This window comes from Micromys minutus, assembly GCF_963924665.1.
Source record: "Micromys minutus genome assembly, chromosome: 14".
Classification (NCBI taxonomy): domain Eukaryota; kingdom Metazoa; phylum Chordata; class Mammalia; order Rodentia; family Muridae; genus Micromys; species Micromys minutus.
The window spans coordinates 1,285,001-1,311,285 of NC_137983.1; the positions used below are offsets into that span (position 1 = coordinate 1,285,001).

Sequence of the window (26,285 nt, forward strand, 5' to 3'; positions counted from 1 at the left end):
GTTCTCTCACCATTCTAAAGCGTTCCGCTAGTCTTTCTGAAGTCCGGAAGTCAGTCCTTCCTCGCTCTGGCCCCAGACAGGGCGTAACTGTAGTTGGTGTCTAGAGCTCTCTTGGGCGCCTGTTCCTTGCACTAAAAGGCTTGGAGTTCACCTACTTTTCTTCATGAGCCATGGTGACCAGGCTGAAGGTTTTCAGATTGCCCCTTTCCACTCCCACTTCCAAGGGCCAAGGCAACAGGCTGGTTACCACCCAGCTGAGCACCATCACTTCAGGGAGGGTCTTATCCTGTTCCACATTAGTAGCCAGTCCCCTCGCCAGTGGTCTCTCATGAGGAACTGACCATTCAGCACGATTGAGTCACAAAGCCTAAGAAGGGTTTAGGGAGACCGCGGGGCGGGAGAGGGAGGGTCCCCACCCCAAAGCCGAGTGACGCCCGCAGTCACTTCACAAGGCAGAAATTGTTACCCGGGCAATAAAAGTCATCGCGGCTGTGGGGCCTTGGGAGTGGGCACATGGGGGCACGGGGGTGCAGGTGCCAAGCACCATGGGTTAGGCCCGAGATTGGAGTCCGGCCGCCCCCCCGACAGCAGCCGCCTCCTGCTCCCCGCGCGCCCCGGGCGCCACCATGTCGGGCGACAAACTCCTGAGCGAACTTGGCTATAAGCTGGGCCGCACGATAGGTGAGGGCAGCTACTCCAAGGTGAAGGTGGCCACCTCCAAGAAGTATAAAGGGACGGTGGCCATCAAGGTGGTGGACCGCCGGCGAGCGCCTCCGGACTTTGTCAACAAGTTCCTGCCTCGAGAGCTGTCCATCCTGCGGGGAGTACGGCACCCGCACATTGTACACGTCTTCGAGTTCATCGAAGTGTGCAACGGGAAGCTGTACATCGTGATGGAGGCAGCAGCCACCGACCTGCTGCAAGCAGTGCAGCGCAACGGGCGCATCCCGGGGTCGCAGGCGCGCGAACTCTTCTCGCAGATCGCGGGCGCCGTGCGCTACCTGCACGACCACCACCTGGTGCACCGCGACCTCAAGTGCGAAAACGTACTGCTAAGCCCTGACGAGCGCCGCGTCAAGCTCACGGATTTCGGTTTCGGCCGTCAGGCGCACGGCTACCCAGACCTGAGCACCACTTACTGCGGCTCGGCCGCGTATGCGTCACCTGAGGTGCTCCTGGGCATCCCCTACGACCCCAAGAAATACGACGTGTGGAGCCTGGGCGTTGTGCTCTACGTCATGGTCACTGGGTGCATGCCCTTCGACGACTCGGACATTGCTGGCCTACCCCGGCGCCAGAAGCGCGGCGTGCTCTACCCTGACGGCCTCGAACTGTCGGAACGATGCAAGTCCTTGATCGCCGAGCTGCTACAGTTCAGCCCGTCCGCCCGGCCCTCGGCGGGCCAGGTGGCGCGCAATGGCTGGCTGCGGGCCGGGGACTCCGGCTAGGAGCCGGGGTTCTCGCTGTTCCCGCCGCACCAGGCACAGAGCCAGGGCGGCGCACGCGCGAAGGGCGAGCTTCGGGAAACCCGCGAAGCCGCCGCGCGCCACTGCGCACGCGCCCTGTCCCTTCCCCTTCCCCCACGGCGGCGGCCCACTGAGGCCCGCTGTTGGATTATGATTCCTCCTGCACAACCCGATTGCTGGAGAGCGCATGCGCACCCTCGATTTCTGGCTAGAAGGCCCCGGGAGGGGCGCAAAGAGAAGAGAGAGAAGCATTGTGCTTGCGCGGAATGAGCTGTTGAGCGGTGGGTTGCCACAGTTCAGAGTGATTGCGGACCCGCCGTGCACGCCAAGTTCCAGGTTGGAACCTGCAATAAATTCGCTCTTCCTGGCAAATGGCTTTAGCGGTGGAACCTTGTCACTGAGCAGGAGGCAGGGAGCTTTCTCCACCTTAGAGAAAAGCATGTATGTGTAAATTCTAGCTTTAGACCTAAAAACTCCAGGAGTGGGGAGATTCGAACCCTAATCCTACATGTACCTAAAACGGACAAGTTCTAGAAGTTCTATAGTCGTCCTCCGGGATGTGAATTGGGATCAGCGAGACTGTTGTCTAGAACGTATTTTCAGCTGTGGGAATTGAACCCACACAGGTGTCAGTTGTGCAGACAGCTGTGGTTTGTACTCGGATTTCTTGAAGCTGGGAGTCCCTGAGTGATGGTACTTTTCCCTATAGGAAGAGTTTACAGAGAAATAACAGACCCAGCTACTGGTGATCTGTTTGCTTTGTTGGTGGTGGTGGTGATTTTGTGTGTCAGTGTTAGATCAAGACGTGGTATCTCCAGATATCTCACTATGCGGCTTGGCTGGCTTGGAACTTGGATTCCCCAGCCTCCGCTTCCCAAGCTGTGCAGCCCTGTTCTGCATGTCTTGAACCAGGCCTTGGGACTTCCAGAAGAGGCTCCAACCATCCTTACCTTCAACAAGGATGCAAATGCAATACCAAGTAAAAGAAGAGCGGAGATGTGGAGATAATTGTAAGTTATTAAGTGAGGAACGCCCTTGGGTGGTGGTATCCAGGGACAGGCTCAAGTTGTTTGGGGCTGGGCCCAAACCATTTAAAATGGCACACAACAGAGTGACGCTGGTGAACGGAAAGGAATGAGAAAATGGAGGGGAGCTAATGTAGTACTCTGAAGGGGACCCTGAAGAGTGAGGAGGCAGCTGGGAGTCTTGCCTGTAATTTTTTAGGGATTTAGTGACAATGGCTGTCTGGAAAACATGTATGAGGCCCACATATCTTAGGGGCCGTCTGAGTGTGGGTCTTACTGGGCTCAGCCCCAGCTCCCCTCTCCACAGGTCTCTGGTGCCCTGGAAGTCGAATGTGAAACTCTTTTCTCATGCTGAGTCCTAAATGCCTCGTTGGCAGATGGGGAAACTGAGGCTACAAGAGGGGAGGGGCCTAAACTCCGGGGCTAGTCGCAGCCGAGAGACTCCCCAGTGGACAGAGGGAGCCAATGGACGCAGGCTGCACTTTGTACTCACCACCTGAAAATGGGAGAGACGTGCCCTTGGGGCTTGGGGAAGGGTAGATTCAGGTAGAATCAGCTCGGTAGATTCAGGACCTGTATTTCCATGTTGTCTTTTGAGATTCCAGCACACTGCTCAGAATGAATTCTTATGTTCACACAAGTTGACTACACCACTCACTTCCCATTTCCATGTCTAATGTTGGGGGTAGAATCTAGAATCTTTGTCACTAGGCAGGTGATCTCTCTTTGAGCAAGTCCCAGCACCTCACTGGGGCATTCTAGGTATGGGTTGTACCACTGAGTCACCACCCCAGATTTATTTTTGAGACAGAGTTTTGCTATGTACGCATGGCCAGCCTGGGCTACTCACTATGTAATCCAAATAGAAAAATGGAGCAATCCTCTTGCCTCTTGGGCAGTGAGATTCCAGGCATGCACCAAGACCTACTTTTCTTCTCTGTCTTGTTTATGGGTTTTTGTTGGTGGTGGTGGTGATGGTTGGTTGGTTGGTTTTGTTAAGAGTATATAGCTCTGGCTATCCTGGGACTCACTGTGTAGACCAGGCTGGCTCCAAACTCAGATCCACCTGCCTCTGCCTCTGCCTCCTGAATGTTGGGATTAAAAGTGAGCGTCACCATGCCTGGCTTCACCCTTCCCCCCCTTTTCTGATCTAGGTGTCAGCCTTTACCCCACCCCACCCCATTGCACATGTGAGGTTCAGTTCATAGGGAACAGAACTATTCCCATTTCTCAACTTAAAACGCTGCTTGAGCCCATAGCCTATGGCTGGCCCTGGGGCCACTGAGACTACCTGACTCACCAAGGGCAGAGCGCTGGAGAAATGCTCAGAAGTGCGGAGTCCTGGGCATCAGTGGGGATGCATCATGGATCTGGACAAACCTCCACTGGCAGAGGTGAGGTAGAGACCACAGAAAGCCAACAGTGGCTTCAGCCCAGCCAGGGTTACATAGCAATACAGTGTCTCAAGAACAGCAGGATTAAAATGTGTGCAGGGTGTGCGTGAGGGAGAGGGGGATAGTTCAGTAAAGAGAACTCCCGTTTTCTCCAGAGGACCTGAATTCAGTCTCAACACCCATGTTGGATAGTTCACAATAGCCTGTAACTCCAGCTCCTGGGCATCCGTCACCCTCTTGGTCCCCATAAGCACCACACACACTTGGCATACATTTACCTAGACATATACCTATGTACATAAAACTTAAATCTTAAAAAGGCAGGGGGATTGTTGGTTTTGCTTGGCTAGATAAACACACTGGCTGTTCTTAGAGAGGAGCAGAGTTCAGCTCTAACACCCACATGGTGGCTCACAACTGGAACTCCAACTCTACAGGATCTAATCCTCTATTTCAGTGTCAGGCATGCATACAATACAAAGGCATACATGCAGGAAAAACACCCATACACACAAGTTAAAAAGCTGGGTGTGGTAGTTGTCCCAGTAGTAATCCCAGCAGTGAGGAGACAGGCAGATACCTACATTTAGAGGCTAGCCTGGTTTACATAAAGTTCTAGGCAAGTAGGAGTACACAGTGAGATCCTAACTCTAAAAAAATTTTTGACTTGGCCTATGTAAGCCTAGCTGGCCTGGAGCTATGTAAACCAGACTAGCCTTAAACTCAGAGATCCACCCGCCTCAGCCTCCTGAATACTGGGATCAAAGGTGTGTGCTACTACATCTGGCATTGATTTAATGACCATTTAAACGGAGAAATTTGGCACTACACACATTTTGGGTCCACCTATAATCACAGCATCTGAGGAGCAGAGATAGCAGGACTGTGGAATTCAGGTCAGCCAGGCTAAGGGAAGGCCCTTGCTGAACAGAAGTTTCACACTGAATGGTTTAGAGATCACCAGCTTTGTGCTTCAGTCCCCTGGGTGTTGGGATGACAAACATGAACTACAGCTTGAGTCTCTAAGTATTCCACACACATGCACACCATTGACAGTGTGCTGAGGGGTGTCTCAGGTATACTGGCACATGCAAGCAAGATACCCATACAAATTTGTTTTTGATTGAGACCGTACCTATTATGTACCCATCTTGGAATTCACTTTGTAGACTAGGTTAGCCTTAAACTTGAATATTCTGCTTCCCGAGTGCTGGGTTGAAGGTGGTGTACCATCAGGCCTGGCTTAATTTTATGTTTTGTTTGCATATATGTCTGTGCATTGTGTGTGTGTACAGAGCTGTAGAGTATCAAATCTCTTCAGACTTAAGTTGCAGATGGCTGTGAGCTGCTATATTGGTCCTAGGAAGAGCAGTCAGCACTTTCTGCCACTCTCCAGTCACCAGCTTCTTTTAAAAAAAAAGTATTTCCAATGATGCTGGACGCCTGTCATAGTTCACAAGCAGCCTGGGCTACATCTGATCCTGCCTCAAAGTCAAATGTGAAACTGAGCATCTCAAATGGATGCAGACTTCAGTATGGAATGAGCTGTCTGTGCCGAGAACATTCCAACAGCAAAGCCCCACAGGGCATCGAGAAAAAAAAAAAAAAAAAATCACTCCAATAGAATGGCCCATGTGGCCTCAGATGGGAAGAATTCAATTGAGATTCCTGAACTCCCTGCCTGTTGAGGTAAAATGGGGTGTTAAAAGAGTTCAGAGTGCAGGAATGCAATGTTCAAGAGGCATGTGCACCCCACCTTAACTCCCCCATGTAAGAAAGGGCACTGGAAGCTGGGACAAAACACTAACACCCAAGGAAATTAAAAAACAATACAGTTAACATTTGGTCCATTTCTTTATTGTCCTTCAGAGATTCCGACTTCCCCATGACACAGTGGCTACCAATTTCAGCTCATTTATTGGAACATCTATTCCAGTTTGGTGGCACACTTTTTAAAAACATGTTTTGTCAAAGGTTCAGTCACAATAAATACAAGTAGCAACTGCCCCAATCCCCATACCCTGCATTAGTGTAACTTACACACTGAGGATAAAACTGACCACTTTTTGGAAACAGTCCAAGGTCTCCAGACTGACATGATTCAGAATGGCGAGTACAATCCTTTCCCAAAACAGCATTCAGGCAGAGACTCGGTGGCATGAAGGTGTTACAGCCAGCACTTAACAACCCTTACTACTGCCTAGGGCAAGCTTTAGCTTCCCTGAGGTGGTGGGGAGAAGGGGAGTCAGGTCTGGTTCCTGATGTTTCCATGTGCTGGACATCAAGAACCAAGGGTTGGTTATACAGACGTGTCTGTGTCCTATGCTTGGTCCCTTCAAACCTGTCCAGGCAATGAGAGGAGGAAATGGAATTGCCTGTCATCTTGATGATCAGAGCCATTTATATCTGTGATCACCTCTGAAAAACATCTTCATGGTAACAGTAAAGTTACCATGCCAATCACATTTTTTTTTTTTTTTAAAAAAAAAGATGTCTTAAACCAGGCACAAGCCATTAATCCCAGCACTCAGGAAGCAGAGGCTAGTCTATCTCTAGGGAGTTTTAAGGAGCCTAGGATCCAGACCATTCAGGTTAGGGATACAGCCAGCTTTAGCAGGAGTGGCAGCTTTGTACCCCAAATACCTGTTTCTCCCGGCCCAACCCCCAGTGCTATCATCTTGCTTGCTACTTAGGCCAGTGTGGTGCAGAGCAGGCAGCACTTTCAAGTAAGCAAGCTAAGGCACCCCACTCTAGCCCTCTTTATAGACCCTGACCACAGCTTGTCATCCTGGAAAATGACTCCACCCTTGTGAGGTCCATAAACTGGTCTCACAAGGGCTAGATGACAGGTGGGTGTCATGATGGGGAGTAGGGAGGTCACAGATGCACCAGGACAATAGAGCCTTCTTGGTCAAACTGTTAAGTGGAGGTCTTCATCCAGTTCTAGGTGACTTTGATCAGTGACTGCACAGAGTGAGGACTTCTGACAGAGAGGCCACCCAGTGCTGCTGTGCCAAGGGGCCAGAAGACATGTCACAGACCAGAGGCCCAGCCACTCAGGAAGGGTAGATAACAGGAACTGACTTGCCAGGCACAAAAATACTCAAGGACTAAGAAATGCTTGCATATATTTTCTTTTCTTTTTTTTTTTTTTTTTGGTGTAAAAACAACCCCCCCTTAAAAAAAAAAGTCAATTGCTGTTAATTTCCCCAAATCCACCTTGGGAAGTGACACACTCAAAACACTGAGCAGCTTGGGTATCATACAACAAAAGGGTTTTCCAAAACTCACAACTCCCCCATGCCCAAATGATTTCTCAAGATGGAGATTTCCACACAAGTGAGCACGGAGTTAAATGAGCCTTTATTAGGAGGAGGCAGGGGTATGTCTGCAGAGGGCAGTGGTCCGCAGAACAAGGGTTTAAATTAAATTCCCTAACTGTACTGTGTCAGGGGAAACCAGGGTTGGATGGGGAAACAGTGACCAATCGCATGAGCAGAAGGCCCTGTGCGTGCTGGACACACAGCTGCTTCTGCCTTTCACCATGGAACCAATTGTTAAAGAGTGGGGGGAGAAGTTAACCAAACAGAACAAAAGTAGCCTTTCAGACATCCCTGTGGACTGAGAGGGAGTAAGCCCTGCTGACTCAGACCTAAGGTTCTGGCTGGGCCCTACCTGGATGCCTCTTGGCAGGCATGGGCATCTTGAGATTGTGTCCATCAAAATGAAGAGAAAAAGAATAGAAATTTTTAATAAAATAAACCACAAAAAGTAACCCAGCAGCCTCCCAGCATCCCTCTGGAACCTCTGGTTGTCAGACAGAATCTGGGCTGCTAAGTGTGGAAGCCAGGGACTGCAATAAGCAGCAACAGATCTGACCAGAGCCAGGTGACGCCTGCCATCTTTGGCGCTGCCACTTCTGAGCATCTTCTGGGGTTAGAGCCTGCCAGACTGCACTGTGTACAACAATGACCCTGGGTCTATGCAGTTCACTTTAATTCCATCATCATTATGAGGTGATTATTAAAAAAAAAAAACAAACCCAAAGAAACCCAACTTCAACCTATAGATGGCCATGAAGAGGCAGAGACTAAGGAGCTAGGATGGGAAAAGCCAAAAGAAAATGAAATCCCGGCTCAACTTCAGGAGCCCCCGGTGCCAGCCTGGCCCGGGTGTGTCACAGTGTCCAGGGTGAGCTCCCACTCACACTGGCCAGGCAGAGCTGGCCCCAAGGTCCGAGTTTCTGCTGGTGTCGGGCAAACTAAAGGCAAAAAGGAAGGAGAAAGCCCATGGGGAAGGTCCCTGGTTCTGATCCTGGGCACCATGGTGGCACACTCTCCTGGCCACAGCAAGGCAACAGCCAAGGCCTGAGCTGTCTCAGGCAACTTGCTAGGAGGGCAGTCTGCGTGTCCTAGACCAAGGGCCTCGAGAGAGCAGAGGGCCTGTCCTCGGCTGGGCCAGCTCCCACTATTTCCATGTGGCTGATTGGGGGATGGAGCGTGGAGGAATCATGTCTAGGAGGTATTCTCGCTGTCGGTCCACAGCCGAGGAGGTCTTGTGTACTGCCAAGCTTGGGTTGACGAAGGCAAGGGTCCCACCTGCAACAGAGCACAGTGATGGCAGTGTTAAGCCAGCCAGGCAAGGCCCCGATACAGCCTAGACTCAGCTGTCTCAGCACACAGTGGACCTCCACGCTGCCATCCACCTCAGACCCTACTGAGGAGACCTCATTGTAGATCAGTGCTAAGAACATCAGTAAACTCAAACAAGGGCTTCTGCACTAATGCAATGGAGCTTCATGGAATAGTGAGTGAGACTATGAAAACTTCTCTCATGTCTGACATCATACAAACGTGAGGGGAGGGTACACATATGCTGGCCACAAACTAGCCTTAACTGATCCTCCTGCATCAGTCTTCCTAGTACCTCAGACCATGGACCTGATACCCCACTTTACTTCAATTTTGTTTAAAAGCTTGTTTGGGTTTTGTTTGTTTTTTTATTTTATGTATGCGAGTACACTGTAGCTGTCTTCAGACACACCAGAAGAAGGCATCAGATCTCATTACAGACGGTTGTGAGCCACCATGTGGTTGCTGGGAATTGAACTCAGGACCTCTGGAAGAGCAGTCAGTGCTCTTAACCACTGAGCCATCTCTCCAGCCCAAAGGTTTGTTTTTAATCGTGTATGTGAATCGGTACCACCTGGAGGCTGGATCCCCTGAAAGTGCAGTTATAGGCTGTTGTGAGCCACCAATGAAGGTGCTAGGAATTAAACAGGTCCTGTGCTCTCAACCACAAAGCCTTCTCTCTAGCCCTTTGCTTGGATTTTGAGGTCCACTACAGAGGACCAAGCTGGCCTCCTATTAGATCAGCCTGCCTCTGCCTCCCAAGTGCTGGGATTACAGGCCACTGGGGATGGACCCCAGGGCCTTATACCCCATAAGCAAATACTTGATCACTTAGCTTTATCTTGAAGTCCTCTCTCTAGTTCAACAGCAATTCCTACATTGTCCAGGCTTGTCTCAAACTTTTGGGTGAAAATGATCCTTCTGTCTCAGCTTCCCAAGTAGCAGGGACAAGAGGTGAGTGTCACTGTGTCTGCTCTCCTACTTAAGGACTACAGGTGCTGCTGTCACATCCAGATCAGACAAGCCCACTAGTTCTTGGCATGAACACTTTCTAGTCCTTAACCTGTGCACCACTCCTACCACACTGCCTAAGGCTCTCCTGCCTCTTGACTCTGGCTGCTACATTCCCATGCCTGCAGTTCTTTCCCCACAGGCTGCAAGGAATGCCAAGCCCAACAAAATGTCTACAGAACACTAGAGTTGGGGGCTAAGAGCCCCTGACGGATTTCTATGTCTGACCTGAGGGCAACATCACTGCTCCATTAACACCCAGCACATCCTCTGCACAGAGAGAAGGCAATGAAGGAGGTGTGGAGCCAAGGCTGGCAGCCGGTATCCTTACCCTCTAGGGCAGGGCAGCAGAGCACCACTAACTAGAAAGGGAAGGCTAGGGGAGAGTGAGACAGGCTAAAAGGAAACCATGAGCCAAGCCTTTCTGCTGGAGGTAAAGTGTTACTTGTCAAGATGGGAGCAAGAGGTTGTGCTCTCAGGGTACAGACGTGGGTTCTCTGTACTACGAGTAGGGAGGAGGCTGCTGGAGAACTGTGTGTGTCAGACGGCACGTCACAAAGAAGAAAAGGGGGAAGGTGGCACAGTGGCAATGGGTCCCCACAGAGCCAGAAGTGTACCTGTGCTCAGAGGCGTCTTTTTCCAGTTGGAGGCGGTGCCCTTGCTGGTGCCCATTACTCTCTCGGAATGTCTGCCAGTCCTGCTTACCAGGGCCGTAGCTGAGGCTGCGTTCTGCAGTTTGGGTGACTGACTAAAAGTGTGCAGAACACCACGAGGTGTTGTGGCTGTTCCCCGGGTCAGCTGGCTGGAAGTCTATGAAAGTTAAAAAAAAACAAAACAAAAACAAAAACACAGGCTTATGGTGGGCAGGGACGGGCAAGTTACGTCGAGTAGCCTCTCCTTGTCTGGTTGACCTCTTCCCACCCACCTGAGTCCTTTTGTCCAAAGTCAAAACGGCCATGTGAGTTACACTAGGGGGTAGAGAAAGAGGGAAGGAGGAGATAGTCAGGGAGGTCTGTGAGGAGGAAAGAGAGGAGAGAGAGGAGAGCTCGCATGGAAGCGTCTAAGAGCCCGAGCACGGAGAGCTGGAAGCTGCAATCGAGTCTGCGGGTTCTGACCTGTAGTATCTGCCCGTTACTCCAGTCACGGGCCTCTCCTGAGCGGAACGCCAACTTACGTCGGGGCTTTATAACCTACACAAATAGGATTGAAAGGTATGTCAGCAAGGCCTGTGACACTAATCCAAATTGGCTGAGGGTACCCTATCAGGCTTGGCTGTGACGGCAGTGCCAACACCCGCTGGTTCCAGATACTGCAGGAGATTGTGGGGGGAAATGTTTTCAGTGAGGTACAGTTGTGATCAGACAGAAACCACAAAAAGGAGCAGCACACTGGGCATGGTGGTAGACACCTCAATGCAAGCACTTAAGAGGTAGAGGCGTGTGGGTCTCTGAGAGTTCTGAGCCAGCCTGGTCTACATGGCGAGTTCCAGGATAGCTGGAGCTATGTGGGGAGACCCTGTCTCAAAAAAGAAAAGAAAAAAAGGTGGCTGGGTCCCGACCCACTTGGTGTGAGGAGAAGCAGGCTCTGGAGAGCAGGCCTCATACCCACTCTCCTCCTGCTAACGCCCAGCAAGGCTCTCAGCAGTCTTTTTATACACAAGTACTTGCCAGTGCACTGGGGGATAAAAGCTACAAAATCTAAAGAAACTGTAAATTAGTGTTTTTGTTAACTGATGCCAGCATTAAGTGCAATTAGCCTACAGTTAACCACCAGGTGGGTGGGTGAAAGGGGATGCCTCCTGAACATCCTGCCATCTAGGGATGGCAAGAGTTTCAGCTCTCACCTGCTTCAGCGTGGGATGTGGAGCTGCAGGCTCAGCCTTGATGCTGGCAGTACCCACGCCCTGCTGCAGCAGTCGCTGCTCCATCTCCTGCTCTTGTTGTAGAGCCTTCACGAATGCGGCCTTCAGGCGACTGGTGTGCTCCACCTTGAGTGCCTTCTTTTGGTTGGATGTCATGCAGTTCTCACACATGACAGCTCCACCCTTCTCTCGCCAGCGGCATGTGAAGTCTGTCTTACACTGCACACACATGTAGGGCTCCCGGGATAACACAGCAGCAGCTGAGGTGGCAGAAATCCTGCCCGCTGCAATAGATGGGGTGCCTTTGTCAATATAACTTGTAACAACTGTGAGCAGTGGCCAGAATAGGAACCTCCCACAGGTACAGAGGCCACAGTGGACAACTTCAGAAAGGCTGTGGCTGAGCATCCCTGGGACTCTTCAAAGACACTAGTTAGGCCTTGCTATGGCAATTACCGTAACACATGTGCCAAAGATGTCAGTTACCCTGTGTGCAAGTGAGTATTCATTCTCTCTTCTTGAGGATATGATACCCAAACCGTGAAGACAGCTGGGGCCAGGAGACAAGCAAGTTCCTCATCATGTGACCAGAAGTAGAACTAGGCCTGGGCCCCACTGCAGGCCACAGATAGCATGGATGGGGCAGAGGACAAATGCACACAGAGGGGCTTTGCAGACAGGATTCTGGGGAGGCCCCAGAGGTAAGACACAGTAGTAGCACTAGCTGTCTACAGCCTTGACTGCACCTTACCTGGGGCACATCAATATTGAATGAGGGTATGGACCTGATTGGATCTGCCCTAGGCCAGTGCTCTGGTGACCAGTGACAGGGTGTCAGAGATGACTGCTGGTATCCCTCTGTTAGAAAGGGAATCCGGAACTTGCATGTGCTTAGCGCTCCTCACTGAGTGGGTACCTCTCTCCAGCAGCTCTTTGCTCAATGTCATACTACTACAGAACGCCAGCACTCAGGCTTCCCAGCAATGCACACTTAGCGTCTCCTGGAACCCCAAGAGATACAGGTTACTGACATCACACCACAGATGGGTTTTTTAGCAGCTCTATATAGTTTAAGGGCTGCTACATTAAGTTACTGAGCGAGTATGCAGTATGCACCCCTCAGAGACTATGGGTGGCCAGTGTTCTAGGCTGTGGCTAGGTGTGGCCCTATCTCAAGTGTGCGGGGATGGGGGTTTCTATAAGTCTGGAGCATACACTTAACAACCCAGGTCCAGGGAGGCAATGGGCAGAGATGTGTATCTTCCTATCAACAATTTTCCTCTGTGCACCCTGTCATGAACAAAAGTCCTTCTATGTGCACACTCTGTCCCTCGCACCTGTGTCAGAAGAAGAAGCACTAAGGACCATAGTCAAGGGCCCGAGGTTCCCTGGATCCAGTCTTGTTCACCTCCTTTTCTGCTCCGGGTATCTGATACAGCTACTTGAGGAAGGGAGGGAGGCTGGCCACCACTAACCTGCCCTCCAGCTCAATACCAAGAGGCCTGGCCTATGTCTGGGTGTCAACTAGGTCATCCAATCTTTCCCTTCTATTGTTGCTTCAACTGGGTCCTACAAATGTCCTATTTACATCATCCCCAGTGACAGTAAAGAAACCTGGCCTAAGCTTTGAAAATTTCTTTCATGTAACCCACACTCATGCAAAGGTCAGTCTCCTGCAGCAGACATTCTACCTCACCCCCACCCACACTAGGGACTGACTTCACAGCAGAACTGGTAGAAACTCTAGAATGTATCTCCCCAAAGGCTGCAGTGCAAGGTGAGGCCACCCACTCACCTTGGGTCTCCAGCAGGTTCTGCACCACTTCCTCCAGGCCGACCAGGTAGATGAATTCATTGTTGGCCGCACTGGGCAAGAAGTTCATCTCTGGAGCAGGGGGCTTGGGTGGGGGGATCTCTAGCAGTGTCTTCTCCAGCTGCTTGCGCAGTGCTAGCTTGGCAGCAGCCTGTCGACTAGCTGGAGACTCGGCAGACGCAACCACAGAAGCCACACTGGTAGTGGTGGAGTTTGCCTGAGCAGAGGCAACGGTTGTCCCCTTCAGTGAGGCTGCGGTAGGCTGTGGAAGACAACCAGGCGAGGCTGAGCTACCTAAAGTAGGCTCCATGCCAGATGCACACTTAAGTCCTTACAGGGTTAAATTAAACTCTGAGTTGAGTATGGTAGTCCATCCTTTAATCCCAGCTCTAGGAAGCAGATCTAGAGTTTGAGCCTGGACCATATAGTAAGACACTGTCTCAAAAACAAACCTCTGGCCTGTCCCCACATAGGTCCATGGCCGCAGGGACAAGGGGATAACGATAAAGCCAAGCCCAGGACAGGGCCACTGAGGTTTTGTGCATCCAGCCTAGATGTCTAAAAGCCCGGCAAGAGCACACTGGGAAGCTGAGGTCCGTGCCCAGTGCGCTGCTTCTGCAAGTTCTGAGTGTGCGCAGGTCCACAGGGACACAGCTCCCGTTTGCCCCTCACACGCCAGCTTCAGACCCCCATTAGGGTAACCTCTACCCCTGCACTCCTGAACCCAACCAAGGCTGGCCGTGTCAGTGGCCTGGACTCTTAGGATGCTGTGGGCGACTGTCAATGATCTCCAGAAGATATAAAGAGGACTGTATACTCTTTCCCTGGGTAAACAGTTACAAAAGGCCCTAAAACACTATATTCTATGGGGTCTTTGGATACTAAGGTCTCAATCAGCAAGAAACCCAGCTCAGGTCTCCAGTGTGTGACTAACCAGGCCCTTGGCTCCGTCACTAGCAGAGCTCCCTGGTGGCATACTGAAGTGAACACAGCAGAGGTGGGACATGAGGTGCTGCCCATTCTCTAGGTCTTTTGTTTCAGCTGGGACACATGCCCTTTCCAAGGAGGCGGCAGAGACAGCCATTGTTTGTGCACTAGAGCTGGACCTTAACACAGGCAAATACCCGTTGTCAGAGCTGACCAGAGTCCAGCCCTGTCTTGTCTAAAAAGGGCTGCAGAGGGCAGGACATGACAAACAAGGAAGAAAGAACTCGGCTTGTCAGCAAAAGGCCTGCAGACGGGTAATTTCATCTGTCAGACAATCTTTAACTCTAGCCCTTTTCTTCCCATCCTGCTACCCAGGGGTGGGGACAGACCTCCCCCCACCTCAGAGGCTCTGTATAGAGGTGGAGGAACACATGGCTAAGAATAGCCAATTGTGCTGTAGAAGAATGTGTGACATGCTGTCCTCCCAGCCTGCCCAGCGGAGCTAAACAAGTCAGCAGGAGCTGAGGGGAGGGAGGTGCTGCAGCAGTGGTTTTTCTTAAGGCTGGTGGAATTCAGAAGACTCTGGTGTCCCTCTAGTGGTATCCTCATTCTTTGCCTGCATCTTAAAGTAGTCCCCACTTTCTCAAAAGCTTCCTAACTACTAAAGGCTAATTAATCTGCTTGTGATTTCCACACCTAGAACTCCACCCCCACCCTCAGAGGGTCCGAGGCCCCTCCAGCCTACCGGTACACAGGGCACTGTGAGACTTTCCAGGACCTGATCCCACCCCGACCTCCCACCCAGGTTCTGGCCTCACCTGAGGGATGTTGACGAGCAGACTGGTATTGGGGACATTGGCAACACGGATGAGTCCCTGTTGGATGATCCTCTGTCCCTGAATCTGCATGTTGGGCACTGAGGCACGAGGGGCCAGGAGGAGGGGTGGTGGCCCGGTGGAGGAATGCTGTCTGATGTTGTGAATCTGCTGGGAGATAGAGGATAAGAAATGCCACTGAGACTAACCAACCCTGGCAGGCCACAGAGGGGTGGGCACCTGGCTCTGCCCCAGCATACACATAGCACACACACCTGACTCACCTGGGCCCCCCTGACAAGTGGTGGCATGACTACTTGAGAGCTAGCCTGTGGTCCCAGTTTCGCAGACACCTGCTGCCCACCTCGAACCAATGGCGGTGGGATGATGCTGCCGGGTATTCGAGTGGAGGAGGTCTGTCAAAGACACCGAGGCCCACGTTTATAGGAGTTTTGCTTTCCTCTTAGAATTCCTTCAGCCTTTACCTCCCCAGTGCTGAGATGAGAGGTTTAAGGTAGCATCCTAATTTATGTGGTACTGGGGATGGAATTATGAGCTTTCTTTAATTTTGTTTTTTTGAGACAGGGTTTCTCAGTGCAACAGCTCCAGGTGTTCTGCAACTCTGTAGACCAGACTGCCTTCAAACTGACAAGAGATCTGCCTGCCTCTGCCTCTAGTGTGCTGGGATTAAAGGTGTGAGCACGTGGCTTCAATTCAGGACTTTGTAACATGGAGGCAGGCATTCAACAAATGAAGCCACAGCCCTAGGTTGGTTTTTGTTTTAAGCTAATTAAAAATCCAGGATAAACTAAAATACCTATTTGTTGTATACATTACTCTACCAGGAGCCATGGAACCCAGAGGAAGATATTATGAGATCATGACAGAGCCCCCAGGGTCTGTGAGCAGAGGCCTCAGTGAAGCCCAACTAAGGGTGCCTAGCCTACTCCAGCCATTCTACTTTCAGTCTTACTGTCCAGTCACCACTGACATCGATAGTAGCCTAGTTTGGTGATGTAATTTTAGGTACATGTGACACTCTGGTCCTTTTGTCTGTGGAGGCCCCATGCCACCTCACTTGGAAGGAATACACAGCCTTTGCTTCCAGAGGACCGAGGACCACTGCTGCCCAGCGAAAAGTCAAAGCGCACACTAACCTGAAGTGATGTCTTGCCAGCAGGAATGTTCTGGGTACCCCGCACGAGTGGGGGAGGGGTGGTCACAGTGCTCCCTGAGGAAGCTGTGGGCTACAAGATAGCAGAATGAATCAGCAGGAGTTGGTGTGAGAATAGTCACATACCCACCACCACCCCTGAAATTACTTTCTTTCTGCTTGCTCCCTCATGTCATACAATACCATGGCACCCTGTGGATTGGACCTTTGCCCTGGGCCAGCCTCTCTTATAAGGCTCTCGGATAGGCAGAACACGGGTACCTTCTGTGCAGCGGCATCCTTCTGTATTTGACTCTGTCGTAGCTTCTTCAACAGAACCAGCTTTGCTTCCTCTAGCCTCAACTCCTCCTTCAGCTGCTTGATCATCCACTCTCTCTCTTCTGGGCTGCTTTTCTGTGAGAGCAAAAGCACACAATTGGGGAAAGGCTCAGCAGAAGTTCTGCATGGTTCAATGGTTCGGCTTCCAGTCATGGGCACAGGCTTTGCAAAAGCTCACCAAGAGTGCTTCAGTGCTGGTGTCTTTCAAGGTCACTGTGGTCAGGCCGTTCACTCTTGGGCTTGACGGCTGCTCACTATCAGAGAGCACAATCACATCAGGTGAGGGCGGTCTCTTCTCAGACTTCATGTCACTGTCAAATGGAGATAAACAGGTGCTTAGCAGGGCAAAGCAGCAGGCAGGCCAGAGTACAACAGAGCATGGCACAGCCAGCCTACCCCAGATGACCTATCACCCCTAGGTGACTCCTCTTTCCACCTGCATCATGGATATCGTCACTGGGCCATCCACACCAAATGGTGTGCTTCATCTTTGAGTACTCGTGTAGCACAGATGCTTCAAAAGTGCTACTCTTTCCCAGTGCTGTTACAGCTGGAGTGCTGAGAAGAGAAATGTGAGTGCTCCAAAGCCACTCACATTGGAAAGCCCACCCCTCCCTTAACCCAGTCCCATACAGCCCCCAGAAGACCAAACAGTACAATGGCATAGTTAGTGTTTGCTCTCTACCTCACAAGGGGACCTGGGGACATTTGCCGCACCATCCTACCTAGGACACACCTGGCAAGGGGCTGCAGTGGCTACAAGTTTTCAAACTTGTACCTGGCCTTTACCTCACTGACTCCATGCTCAGGAATGAGAGCTCTGCCCTCAAACCTGAACACTCAATTTTCAGAGGAAGCTACATCATAAAACATCCACCACTGTCACTAACCTTCTAACACATATCCTGAGGTATGTAGGATGTTCAATTTTCCCTATGAGCAAACAGGCAGTCTCCCTAGGAGCTCAGTTGTATCAGGAATGGTACACACTGTTCCACAACACTGACCATTCACTCCACACACACTGGCTAAAGACTAGTCTCTAACCTGCTGGCTCAACACAGCCTACATTAGTTAACCCACATAAGAACACCCCAAAATTAGACTTCCCTCTTTGTGAAGGGTATTAGAGGGCATATACATTTGTTGTTTCTATGTCCTTAAAACCAATGTGCTGTGTTGCTGTAACACAGGAACGGGTAGGAGGAGGTAGCAAGTCCTAGAAAAAGTACTGTCCACAGAGGGCAAGCTATAAACTGCCCCTGGTTGTGTATCCCTGTGAGCTTGTGGAAAAGCAGTTCAGAACATGTCCACTAGGTGACACTGAAACACAGGAGACAGAATAAAATTAGGTAGCAGAAACAGTGCAGATCTGTTTCTGTGGTTTGGGCTAGAGTAGAATGAGGTGAGTCACTGGGTAAAGAAACTCTGGGTCCCCCCACCACAGGTTCCTGCCATCTGCATTCTCAAGAAGAGTAGATATGGGGGCTTTGGGGTGGGGGTAGAGGCTGACTGGCTAGATGCTGACTCTGGCTTCCTGGTTCTCCCATGACAGCTAAATGTAAACACTGGCCAAAGCCTGATCTTTTCCGCAGTGGCTACCTGATCATCAGGATAGGGTAAGAACAAAGTCTGAAGGCCCAAGCCTGGGGTTCTTGAATGTCAGGCTTTGGCAGCATAGAAACCAGCCATTTAAAAGGAACCCTGGAGGGGCTGGATAAATGGTTCTATGATTAAGACAACATAGATTCAATTCTCAGCACCCACACGACAGCTCACAATTGTAACTTAAGTTCCAGGGATTTGGGCGGCTTCACATAGACACATAAGCAGACAAAACAACAATGCACACAAATCATTTTAAAACATTGAGAGAGCTGGCAAGATGGCTCCACAGTAAAAAGCTTTGCCTGCTCTTCCAGAGAACCTGGGCTTAATTCACACAGCACTCACACAGCACTCACAACTTTCTGAATTTCCAGTTCCAGGTCATCCGACACCCCCAGAGATAGATACAGGCAAAACACTGTTGTATAAAAATAAAAAAACAAAACTTTTAAAAAAGTTTAAAAGAGACCAACCAGACCCTGGGCATCGATCTCCCTCAGGTCTCTTCAAACACTCAAAGATAGTCCCATGGGCTCCCATTCAAGGTCAGGTTTCAAGGTAATCCGACAGCTTCATCCCAGCCAGAGAAGCAGCCCAGTGACAGGGCTGTGGTACTGGCCCAGGAGGGCGCCCAAGTGCCACCTAGGACAGAGTTACAGTCCAGGACTAGTGTCCTGGGCAGACTGAAAGACAGCCAACTAACTGTGTGGGGTTAATTTCTCTTCTATCTTTCTGAAGTGAGTTGTCTAAATTTGGGACTTCTGTGAGGGGTGAGGGCAGGGCTGTGGCAGAGATCATCCTGAGTTCAGGCTTCCTTGGAAGACACCCTGATCACTATACTCTCTGACCCCATCTTGGGCTCCAACTAATCAATAACTCATCTCAGAGATGATGTCATTGCTATCTGTATCACTCAGCATCCCAAAGGCATCCAGCCCGGAGTGAACTTCCTCTATGCTAATCAGGCCACAAAAAAGTCATGTGACAAAGGCATTTCCCTCCCTGGTCACGTGACCCTTTAACTGTGCCTTCCAAAGTGAAAACCATGGCAACGGGCAGTTCTAACCGGTTTGTGACACACGGCCTTCATTTTGAGAAGAGAGGTAAGGGTTCAGGTGCTGTCAGAAAATGGAGGCTCCACTTTCCTCTTTCTGTGCAGCTTCCAGGGGACTGCACCTACTATATCCTAGGCACCCAGTCGCCTGTGCTCATCTCTTACAAGCAGAGGAAACCACAAGCTCCTCTCCTTTCCAAATTGAAAAGCTTTCTAGAGCTTAGCTTTTAACAGACTTTCACGATTCTCTGTACTTTTCTAGACAGCTTTTAACTCAAAAACAAGAACACATGGACCAGTCACAGGCACAGTTTCAGAGGAAGATTTTTATAAAACCCACAGCCAGGAGAACAAAATGAAGAGGGGCCTGGCATGCAGATCCCTGGAGCATGGCCAGGCTGTGTGGGACAACTGCACTTATCTGGAGGCTGTGTGAACCTGTCCTGCCTATGTTATAACACAGTCATAAAGTGTCTTCACAAGTAAAAATCTCCGGAAGCAAGCCAGTCTGGTCGTCAGCAACAATAGCTGTCTCCTACCAGAGATGTGTGCAGTGTCCTGGCTGAGCTCTTAAACCTTGCGCAGGGATAGCCCACACCAGAGAAGGTACCTATCCATGTCCCCTCAGCTTGGTCGGAAGGAGAAACTTCATGGAGGAACTGGAGGGCGGGGGGAGGGGGGTCCTCAAATGGGACTTCCCAAACCCACTATCTTCTTGGTATTGTGCAGTGGGGGCTCTGGCTATTGACAAACAGTGGCTCTATCCTTAGTGCCATGGCCCACTGGAACACATAAGCAGCAGGAGAGAAGACAAGTTCACAGGCAGCTAGAGAATGAAAGCAATAAAGAAATAATGGCCCTGGGGGCTGGAGAACAAACCAGTATTGCAAAGGTTCAGTTCACAGCACCTACACTGCAGCTTAGAGGACCTGATGCAGCCTTCTATCTTCACAGACAGCACAAGTACACAAAATTAAACATACATACAAAATACTTAAATATAAAAAAATTAAAGAAAAGAAAAAAAAAATTACCCTAAGTAAGGGGAAGCTCACTCAAGCCCTACAAACCCTAAACATAAGCACTCCCATGTGCCTCAGACTGAAGAAAGCCAAAAAAAAAAAAAAAAAAGGTTGTTGCCTAGACTGGCACTGCACATGAACAACACAGCACCTAAGGTCAGTGTGTCCCACAGGCCTCTGCAACACTGTGCATGAGGTGCACCTGGCTCTGAACCAACCATGGCCTCTCCACCTACTCTTCTGCCCCTAAACCTTGCACCACACACAGACTAGCTTGACTTCTACACTTACCCACCAAGGCCCAGCCAGCCATGATCTATCTCCACCCTTCAATGGACCTCTGGCCTTTAGAATAGCCCCATGGCACAGAAGTCAAAGGAGGGACATCAGACCTGCAAGGCCCCTTAGTTTCCCAAGGGGCTACTTTTAGAAGTTGCCTTTGTCACCTAGTATTTGTGAAAAGACACACAGATAGGACAGGATAGACAAGCACAGCTACCCTGCCCTCTGAATAGGCCCCCCTTCCTTCTCAACACAGTATGTGTCTCTCTAACTTACAGGAGAAGTTTCCCACTCTGAGCCTACCCCCCTCACATAGGTGTGGTACAGCCTCAGCTCCCAATAAGGACACAGATGGATCACAGTGCCTCGAGGCCAGGGCCATGCAGCTCTAGAACAAGTGTTCCCAACTACCCCAACCTCGAGGCTGGGAAAGCTGGACTCACCCATGACTGAGCTAACTTGGCTTCTACAAAGCCCAAGGCCTGCCCCCATAGTGATGCTCCTATAGGCATTAGCATTTTCCTGTAGAGAGAAAATGCATCCACAACGCTGTAGGTTAGTTACTTAGGCTGTTGAAAGTGCTCCACAAAGTAAGAGACCACAATAAGCTATGCTGACTTCTGCCTCCTAAGGGAAGCATCTTTCCCCCACTTCTTTCAGGGTTTTGAGGGCTGTCTCAACATCAAAGTAGGAGTTCTACTTCAAGGCAGTGGAGCTGTAGTGCTGGCCCTAAAAGACCTGTCCCACGTTGACAAGATAGAGCTGTCTGTGCAAAGCAAACTCAGAGATTGGCATGTTCTACAGCCAGGCCACAGTGACTGCCTCTGAGACCACAGACAGAAGTGCTGGACAATACCAAACTCCCTGGCAGTTACTAACAGGTAGACCTGGAAGTCTGAGGCATGGGGCAAGGGGTTAGTACTATAGAAGCATCTCCAGTCTCAACAATGTGGGTTAGAGGGGAACCTTCCTGAGCCTTAATACAGTCTAGGGGAGATGCCTGTTCAGTCTTACAGGCTGGCAAAGGGTGTGAAGAATGGGGTCTACCTCTGCCCTATCCATTCAGGTTGCACATGTAGGTAGCTGTTGAACACCAAACCATGAAAGGGTCTCACACTGCTGAAACCCTGGGCCAGATCACAGCAGGCTGGCGGTGTCCATACTTGTTTTCAGAACACAGGCACTAGGGGCAATCTGCTCTGGGCCACATGGTTGTGGAAATAATCTCTCTGTCTCTCTCTCTCTGTCTCTCAGGGGACAGAGATGTGTTTGGCCAGTGTCAGCCATTGCACATGACTGAGCCAGGACAGCTAAGCTGCAGAACCACTGAACAGTGAAGCATTATTAGCCCAGCACTGCTTCAAACTATTACACTAGAAATATGCCTTTCCTTAGATTGTCCCCACAGATAGGACACCCACTGGAACAAAGCAAGGAGCAAGAAGGCAGGCAGAGAGGCTTGGACCAGTGTGCCAAACCCATACTTGGCAGCTCCCCACACAGGGCAATAGAGGCAGCCTTCTGTCTATACGTAGGGTAGGCTAAACCCAGATGACCAGAATAGCAAGATAAAGTAGTTGTCCCTAGAGGGTCCCTGGAAGGTCCATGGAAGATGGGAGAATACCTCTACCTCAGGCACCAGTGCCTCTTACTCAGAGCTAAGAGCACTTCCATCTGTCCCATTCATTGTTCCACTGGATGTCCTGAAACTTGCTATGTAGACCAGGCTAGCCTTGAACCTAAGAGATCCATCTGCCTCCACATCCCAAGTGCTGGAATTAAAGGTGTCCACCACCATGCCTGGCACCTACTAGGGAGCTTTAACAGTGGGCACTAGTCCCCATCAAACTGATTTTGGCAGCCCCAGGTGACACTCTTCAAAGACTTTTCATACCATCTGGGTACAATAGTAACTCACATGGATACCCACCCCCAGAAGAGCCTGCTGCCCTCTGATGTTTTCTTTAGGGACACTTGGGAAAAGAACAGCAGTCCTGGCTGGCCTGTCTGGGGTAAGCAGGAGACACAAACAGGTGCTATAGAGCCCATCTGCTCCTTGTCAGCAGGCCTCGCTCAGCCCGTCATCATGCCTCCCAGATATAAACCTGAAGGCCTCTGGCTGGAAGGCTAGGATGGGGAACACGCTCTGCCTTTCTACCAGAGGTAAGCAGCTGGGGTGGGATTTCTGAAAGTGATCTCATCACATTCCTGAAGAGTTCACATCTGACTGCTGCTCTGGAACGCCAGCATAGTGCGACACAGGGAGAAGTAGCGTGTGGCCTGTGGGACTGTAACACAGAACAGCAAGGCTAAGAGAGCAGCACCCAACCTGCATTGCCACCTCCTAGATAAGGACAGAGAAGAGCAGCTGAGGGTTTTGGGGGGGAGGGGGATGACAACAAGCGAGAGCACCAGCATCACAGCCAATGTGTGTGCATGCCAATGGGCTCAGAGGCCTGTCACCTACCCAAGAACAACAACTGGTGCCTTAGGAAAGCTAAGTCCTGTGTGCTTGGCTCAGAAACACAGCAGAACCAGAAGCCATCAGTAGGAATCCTGGCCACCATGCAAACCACAGTGTGTCCTTCCTTCTCTGTGCAAAGGAAGACATAAGTCATGGGAGGGCTAAGTGACTTCCCAGGGTCACTCAGCCAAGACCTGCACACAACCTGGGTTCCCTGGAGATGCGACTGCCACTGTTGGAGGATGGGAGAGCCTGAAAGTTGCTTGGCAAAGAACACATGAACAGAGAAAAGCTAGTCCCATGTGCTGTCAGCTCTGACAGGTCATCATGTCTTATTTGTGGTGTCAAGTTAGAGCTCATCTTTAGAGCCTAAAGTCATAGACCACTGGCAACATCCCTATCAGTACCCTCATAATAATGATGATAGAAAGAGACAGTGCAGATGGGGAAACAGGAACTTGTTCCACAGCAGGTTATCCCACAACAGGTCACCAATAGAACACTGGGGTGACATTTGGTTCGGGGGAGGTCCACAGCACAAGGGTGTGAGAACCAGGATACTGGCTATAGCACAAACCCAGCTTCCTCCTGCCATGGACAGGCCAACTCCCTCAGAGAAACACCATGCAACAAATGCCCCAGAAAAGTAGAAGCTGGACCTACAGCTAACATATGTAATCAATGCCTCCCAGAGAAGATGTACCCAGCTAAAGGTCGGCAGTGCAGTCTCAAGTGTATGGACAGTGGGGGCTAAGTCATAATGCTCAGTGGTCCCATCTGTGGCACAGAAGATGATTCACCACTGGAGTCCTGAAATATGTTTTTCAATATTCTGTGACTAAGGAGGAACAGATAGATGAAGTAGTTCTATGGTGTGACACATGCACTTTTCTAGAAGAAAAAAGGAAGTAAAGACTTTATATACTTCCCTCAAAGTGGTCACACAAAGACCATTTAACATCACACACACACACACACACACACACACACACACACACACACACACACACACACACACCCCAAACTAACAAAAAAAAACCCTGCTGATGGTTTGTAACCTGAAATTAAGTAGACTCTTCTGATGAGCAAATTTAGGCTACGTGGAGTTGAAAGCCTCATGAAACCAATGGTGGAGCATCTGGAATCCCTCTGTGCCTGCAGAAATAAGTGTTATAACATTCCAATAGCACCACCAACACACATGTGAGTTCACAAGCATTTGGGGGAGAACAGATTCAACTCCCAGAAGGAGAATTCTAAGTAACTATAGCGGACAGGCTGCCCCTGGGGAGGTGGCAGAACCCCACACTTCAGCACAGGCAATGGGGGGCGGGGCTCCTTTCTAAAGGGTGTGACAGGAGAGGAGAAGCAGCCAACATGCCAGCCTGACAAGAGACTCAAAACAGGTCTGCTAACAGTTCAGGCTTCCCCCAGCCCTGGTGGAGGAACAGCAACAGAACACTTATCTCAGACTAACTTGAAGAGTGGTAGATGTGCTGAAGACTAAATACCACAAGGGGTCCTGGAGCCTTAAAAGGACATTTGGGAAAATCTAAAGCAATGAGAACAGTCCAGGTTAGTACTTGTGAAGTTCCAGTGATCTGTTCTCGTTGGGTTAACAAGAGGGTTTTGCAAATACTTAAGTTTTGGGTCTAAAGACACAGACCAACAGATTTACAAGCGCTCATAGCTTCTGCAGAATACTAGTTCAGTTTCTAGCACTGACACGGTGGCTCAGAACAGCTAACTCCAGTCCCAGGGATCCAGTGCTGCTTCTGACCTCCAACACCAGGCACACACATGGTGCACTTACATACATGCTAGCAAAACACATAAAAAATGTATAGCTAAGTTGTTTTTAAAAATGTTTTCTGGGTTAGGTGTAGTGGTTCATACCTGCCATCCAAGTATCAGAGAAAGGTTGCGACAGGGTTACAATGAATATGACAACAGCCTGGACCTCAGAGAGTTGGTCTCAAAGCATAAGGGTTTCCTGTGTGCAGGAACATGGTCCCCACACCCATGGGGCAGCTCATGGGTAGGCACAGCTGTAGTGGAGCACTGCCAGCATTGGTTCCTTGTCCACGCTTCCATTCTAATAGCCACCGTCAAGTGCACAAGTGAAGACTGACCCAGCAGGCAAGTGTTCCAAGAGAATTACTATGGAGGTGGTCCCTGCCTTAGGATTTTTGCTTTATAATAATAGAAAATCATGAGGCACACACAGCTATAGCCTCAGGGATCAAACCTCCATGTTGTTGGGTACATTCAAAGTCCACTGACTTACATAACTTGCAACTTTTTTTCAGAGCCGAGGACCCAACCCAGTGCATTACACTTGCTACACCCCTATAACCTTCAACTTAATATGGGTATATTTGAGACATATCCTATCAGCCAGCCAAGGAACGTAAAAATACCATGTATGTATGTATGGTATGTATGCATGCATGTATGTATGCATGCTGCTATTTCAGAGGCTTATTACAGTCACCTTTAATCCAATGAATAATTATTTTCAAATTTTCTACCACATTAGACATCCACAAATCCAAAGTTGCCTGGAGCCATCAATCTCTGGAGCTGTATTTCCAGGCAAATGTAAATGGGTGCTCTGGAAAGGCAGGCAATGCTCTTAGCTGTCAAAGCCATCTCTCCAGTTTTGAACAAAGGTTTCTCTTCCTCAGGGACTAGGTCACTGGGTAGATTCACAAGTCTAGTCTTCCCAATGCATCATGACCCATGGTGACATTTTCCCAGGCTGTCAAAGCTGTGTTTCCAAATACAAGCTACAAGCCACTGCCAGACATGGTGGCACACACTTTCAAACCCAGTACTCAGAAGGCAGAAGAAGGTAGATATCCATGAGTTGAAGGCCAGCAATGGCTACATAGTGAAGCTTTAGAAACAGAAATGTTTGAGCTATATGCTGGAGTAGTGATATGGGCTTGCCATCCCAGTACTCTATAGGTATAAAGAAGCAGATCATAAGGTCAAGGCTCTCCTCAGCTATATGGTGAGGCTAGCCTGGGCTACTAGCAAACTGTTTCTCTTAATAAAAAAAAGAAGGAAAAGAAAAAAGAAAGAAAAAAAGAAAGAACTTGCTTTGGCAGCACTTATACTAAAACCAGAGAGCACTAAGAGAGTCATTAGAGTGGTTTCTATGCAAACCTACCAAGTGTTCCAAATGTAGAACAGACTAGGCACACACACACAAAATCATCCCATAGCTTGGGATCTAAGAATACACAACAATTACTGGGATGTCTCCTATTTCTCCAACCATCTGAAACCACCTGCACTGTCTCCAACTTCTGAGGGAGTACAGCACCTTGGTACCTGCCTGAACCTTATTAGCAGGAAGCTCCGACATTTCTCTGGCTTGTGTGTCCTTCTTCCCTCAGACATCTGGGGGCACAT

At 50.0% G+C, this 26,285-nt stretch overlaps 2 protein-coding genes across 9 annotated transcripts in view; one reads left to right on the forward strand and one right to left on the reverse strand.

The window, feature by feature from the left end:
- Positions 1 to 626: 626 nt before the first annotated feature.
- Positions 627 to 1,448, forward strand: TSSK6 (testis specific serine kinase 6; the record flags this gene model as incomplete). Its single annotated transcript, XM_080929037.1, has 1 exon — positions 627 to 1,448. One exon carries the CDS (start codon positions 627 to 629, stop codon positions 1,446 to 1,448), a length of 822 nt encoding a protein of 273 aa, XP_080785163.1.
- Positions 1,449 to 5,741: 4,293 nt separating this feature from the next.
- Positions 5,742 to 26,285, reverse strand: part of GATAD2A (GATA zinc finger domain containing 2A) — an 81,666-nt gene continuing 61,122 nt past the window's right edge. For 4 of the 8 annotated variants that reach the window (XM_080928358.1, XM_080928357.1, XM_080928362.1 and 1 more), the window contains 10 exons: positions 16,614 to 16,746; positions 16,379 to 16,510; positions 16,101 to 16,190; positions 15,219 to 15,359; positions 14,947 to 15,111; positions 13,184 to 13,463; positions 11,371 to 11,672; positions 10,643 to 10,717; positions 10,145 to 10,337; positions 5,742 to 8,483 (listed from right to left, as the gene is read on the reverse strand). In XM_080928358.1, the coding sequence (XP_080784484.1) occupies positions 8,353 to 8,483; positions 10,145 to 10,337; positions 10,643 to 10,717; positions 11,371 to 11,672; positions 13,184 to 13,463; positions 14,947 to 15,111; positions 15,219 to 15,359; positions 16,101 to 16,190; positions 16,379 to 16,510; positions 16,614 to 16,746 (1,642 nt within the window). In that variant the 3' untranslated portion in view covers positions 5,742 to 8,352. Of the gene's footprint in view, positions 8,484 to 10,144; positions 10,338 to 10,642; positions 10,718 to 11,370; positions 11,673 to 13,183; positions 13,464 to 14,946; positions 15,115 to 15,218; positions 15,360 to 16,100; positions 16,191 to 16,378; positions 16,511 to 16,613; positions 16,747 to 26,285 lie in introns of all 8 variants that reach the window. The other 4 variants (XM_080928359.1, XM_080928355.1, XM_080928361.1 and 1 more) reach the window with 4 other exon arrangements.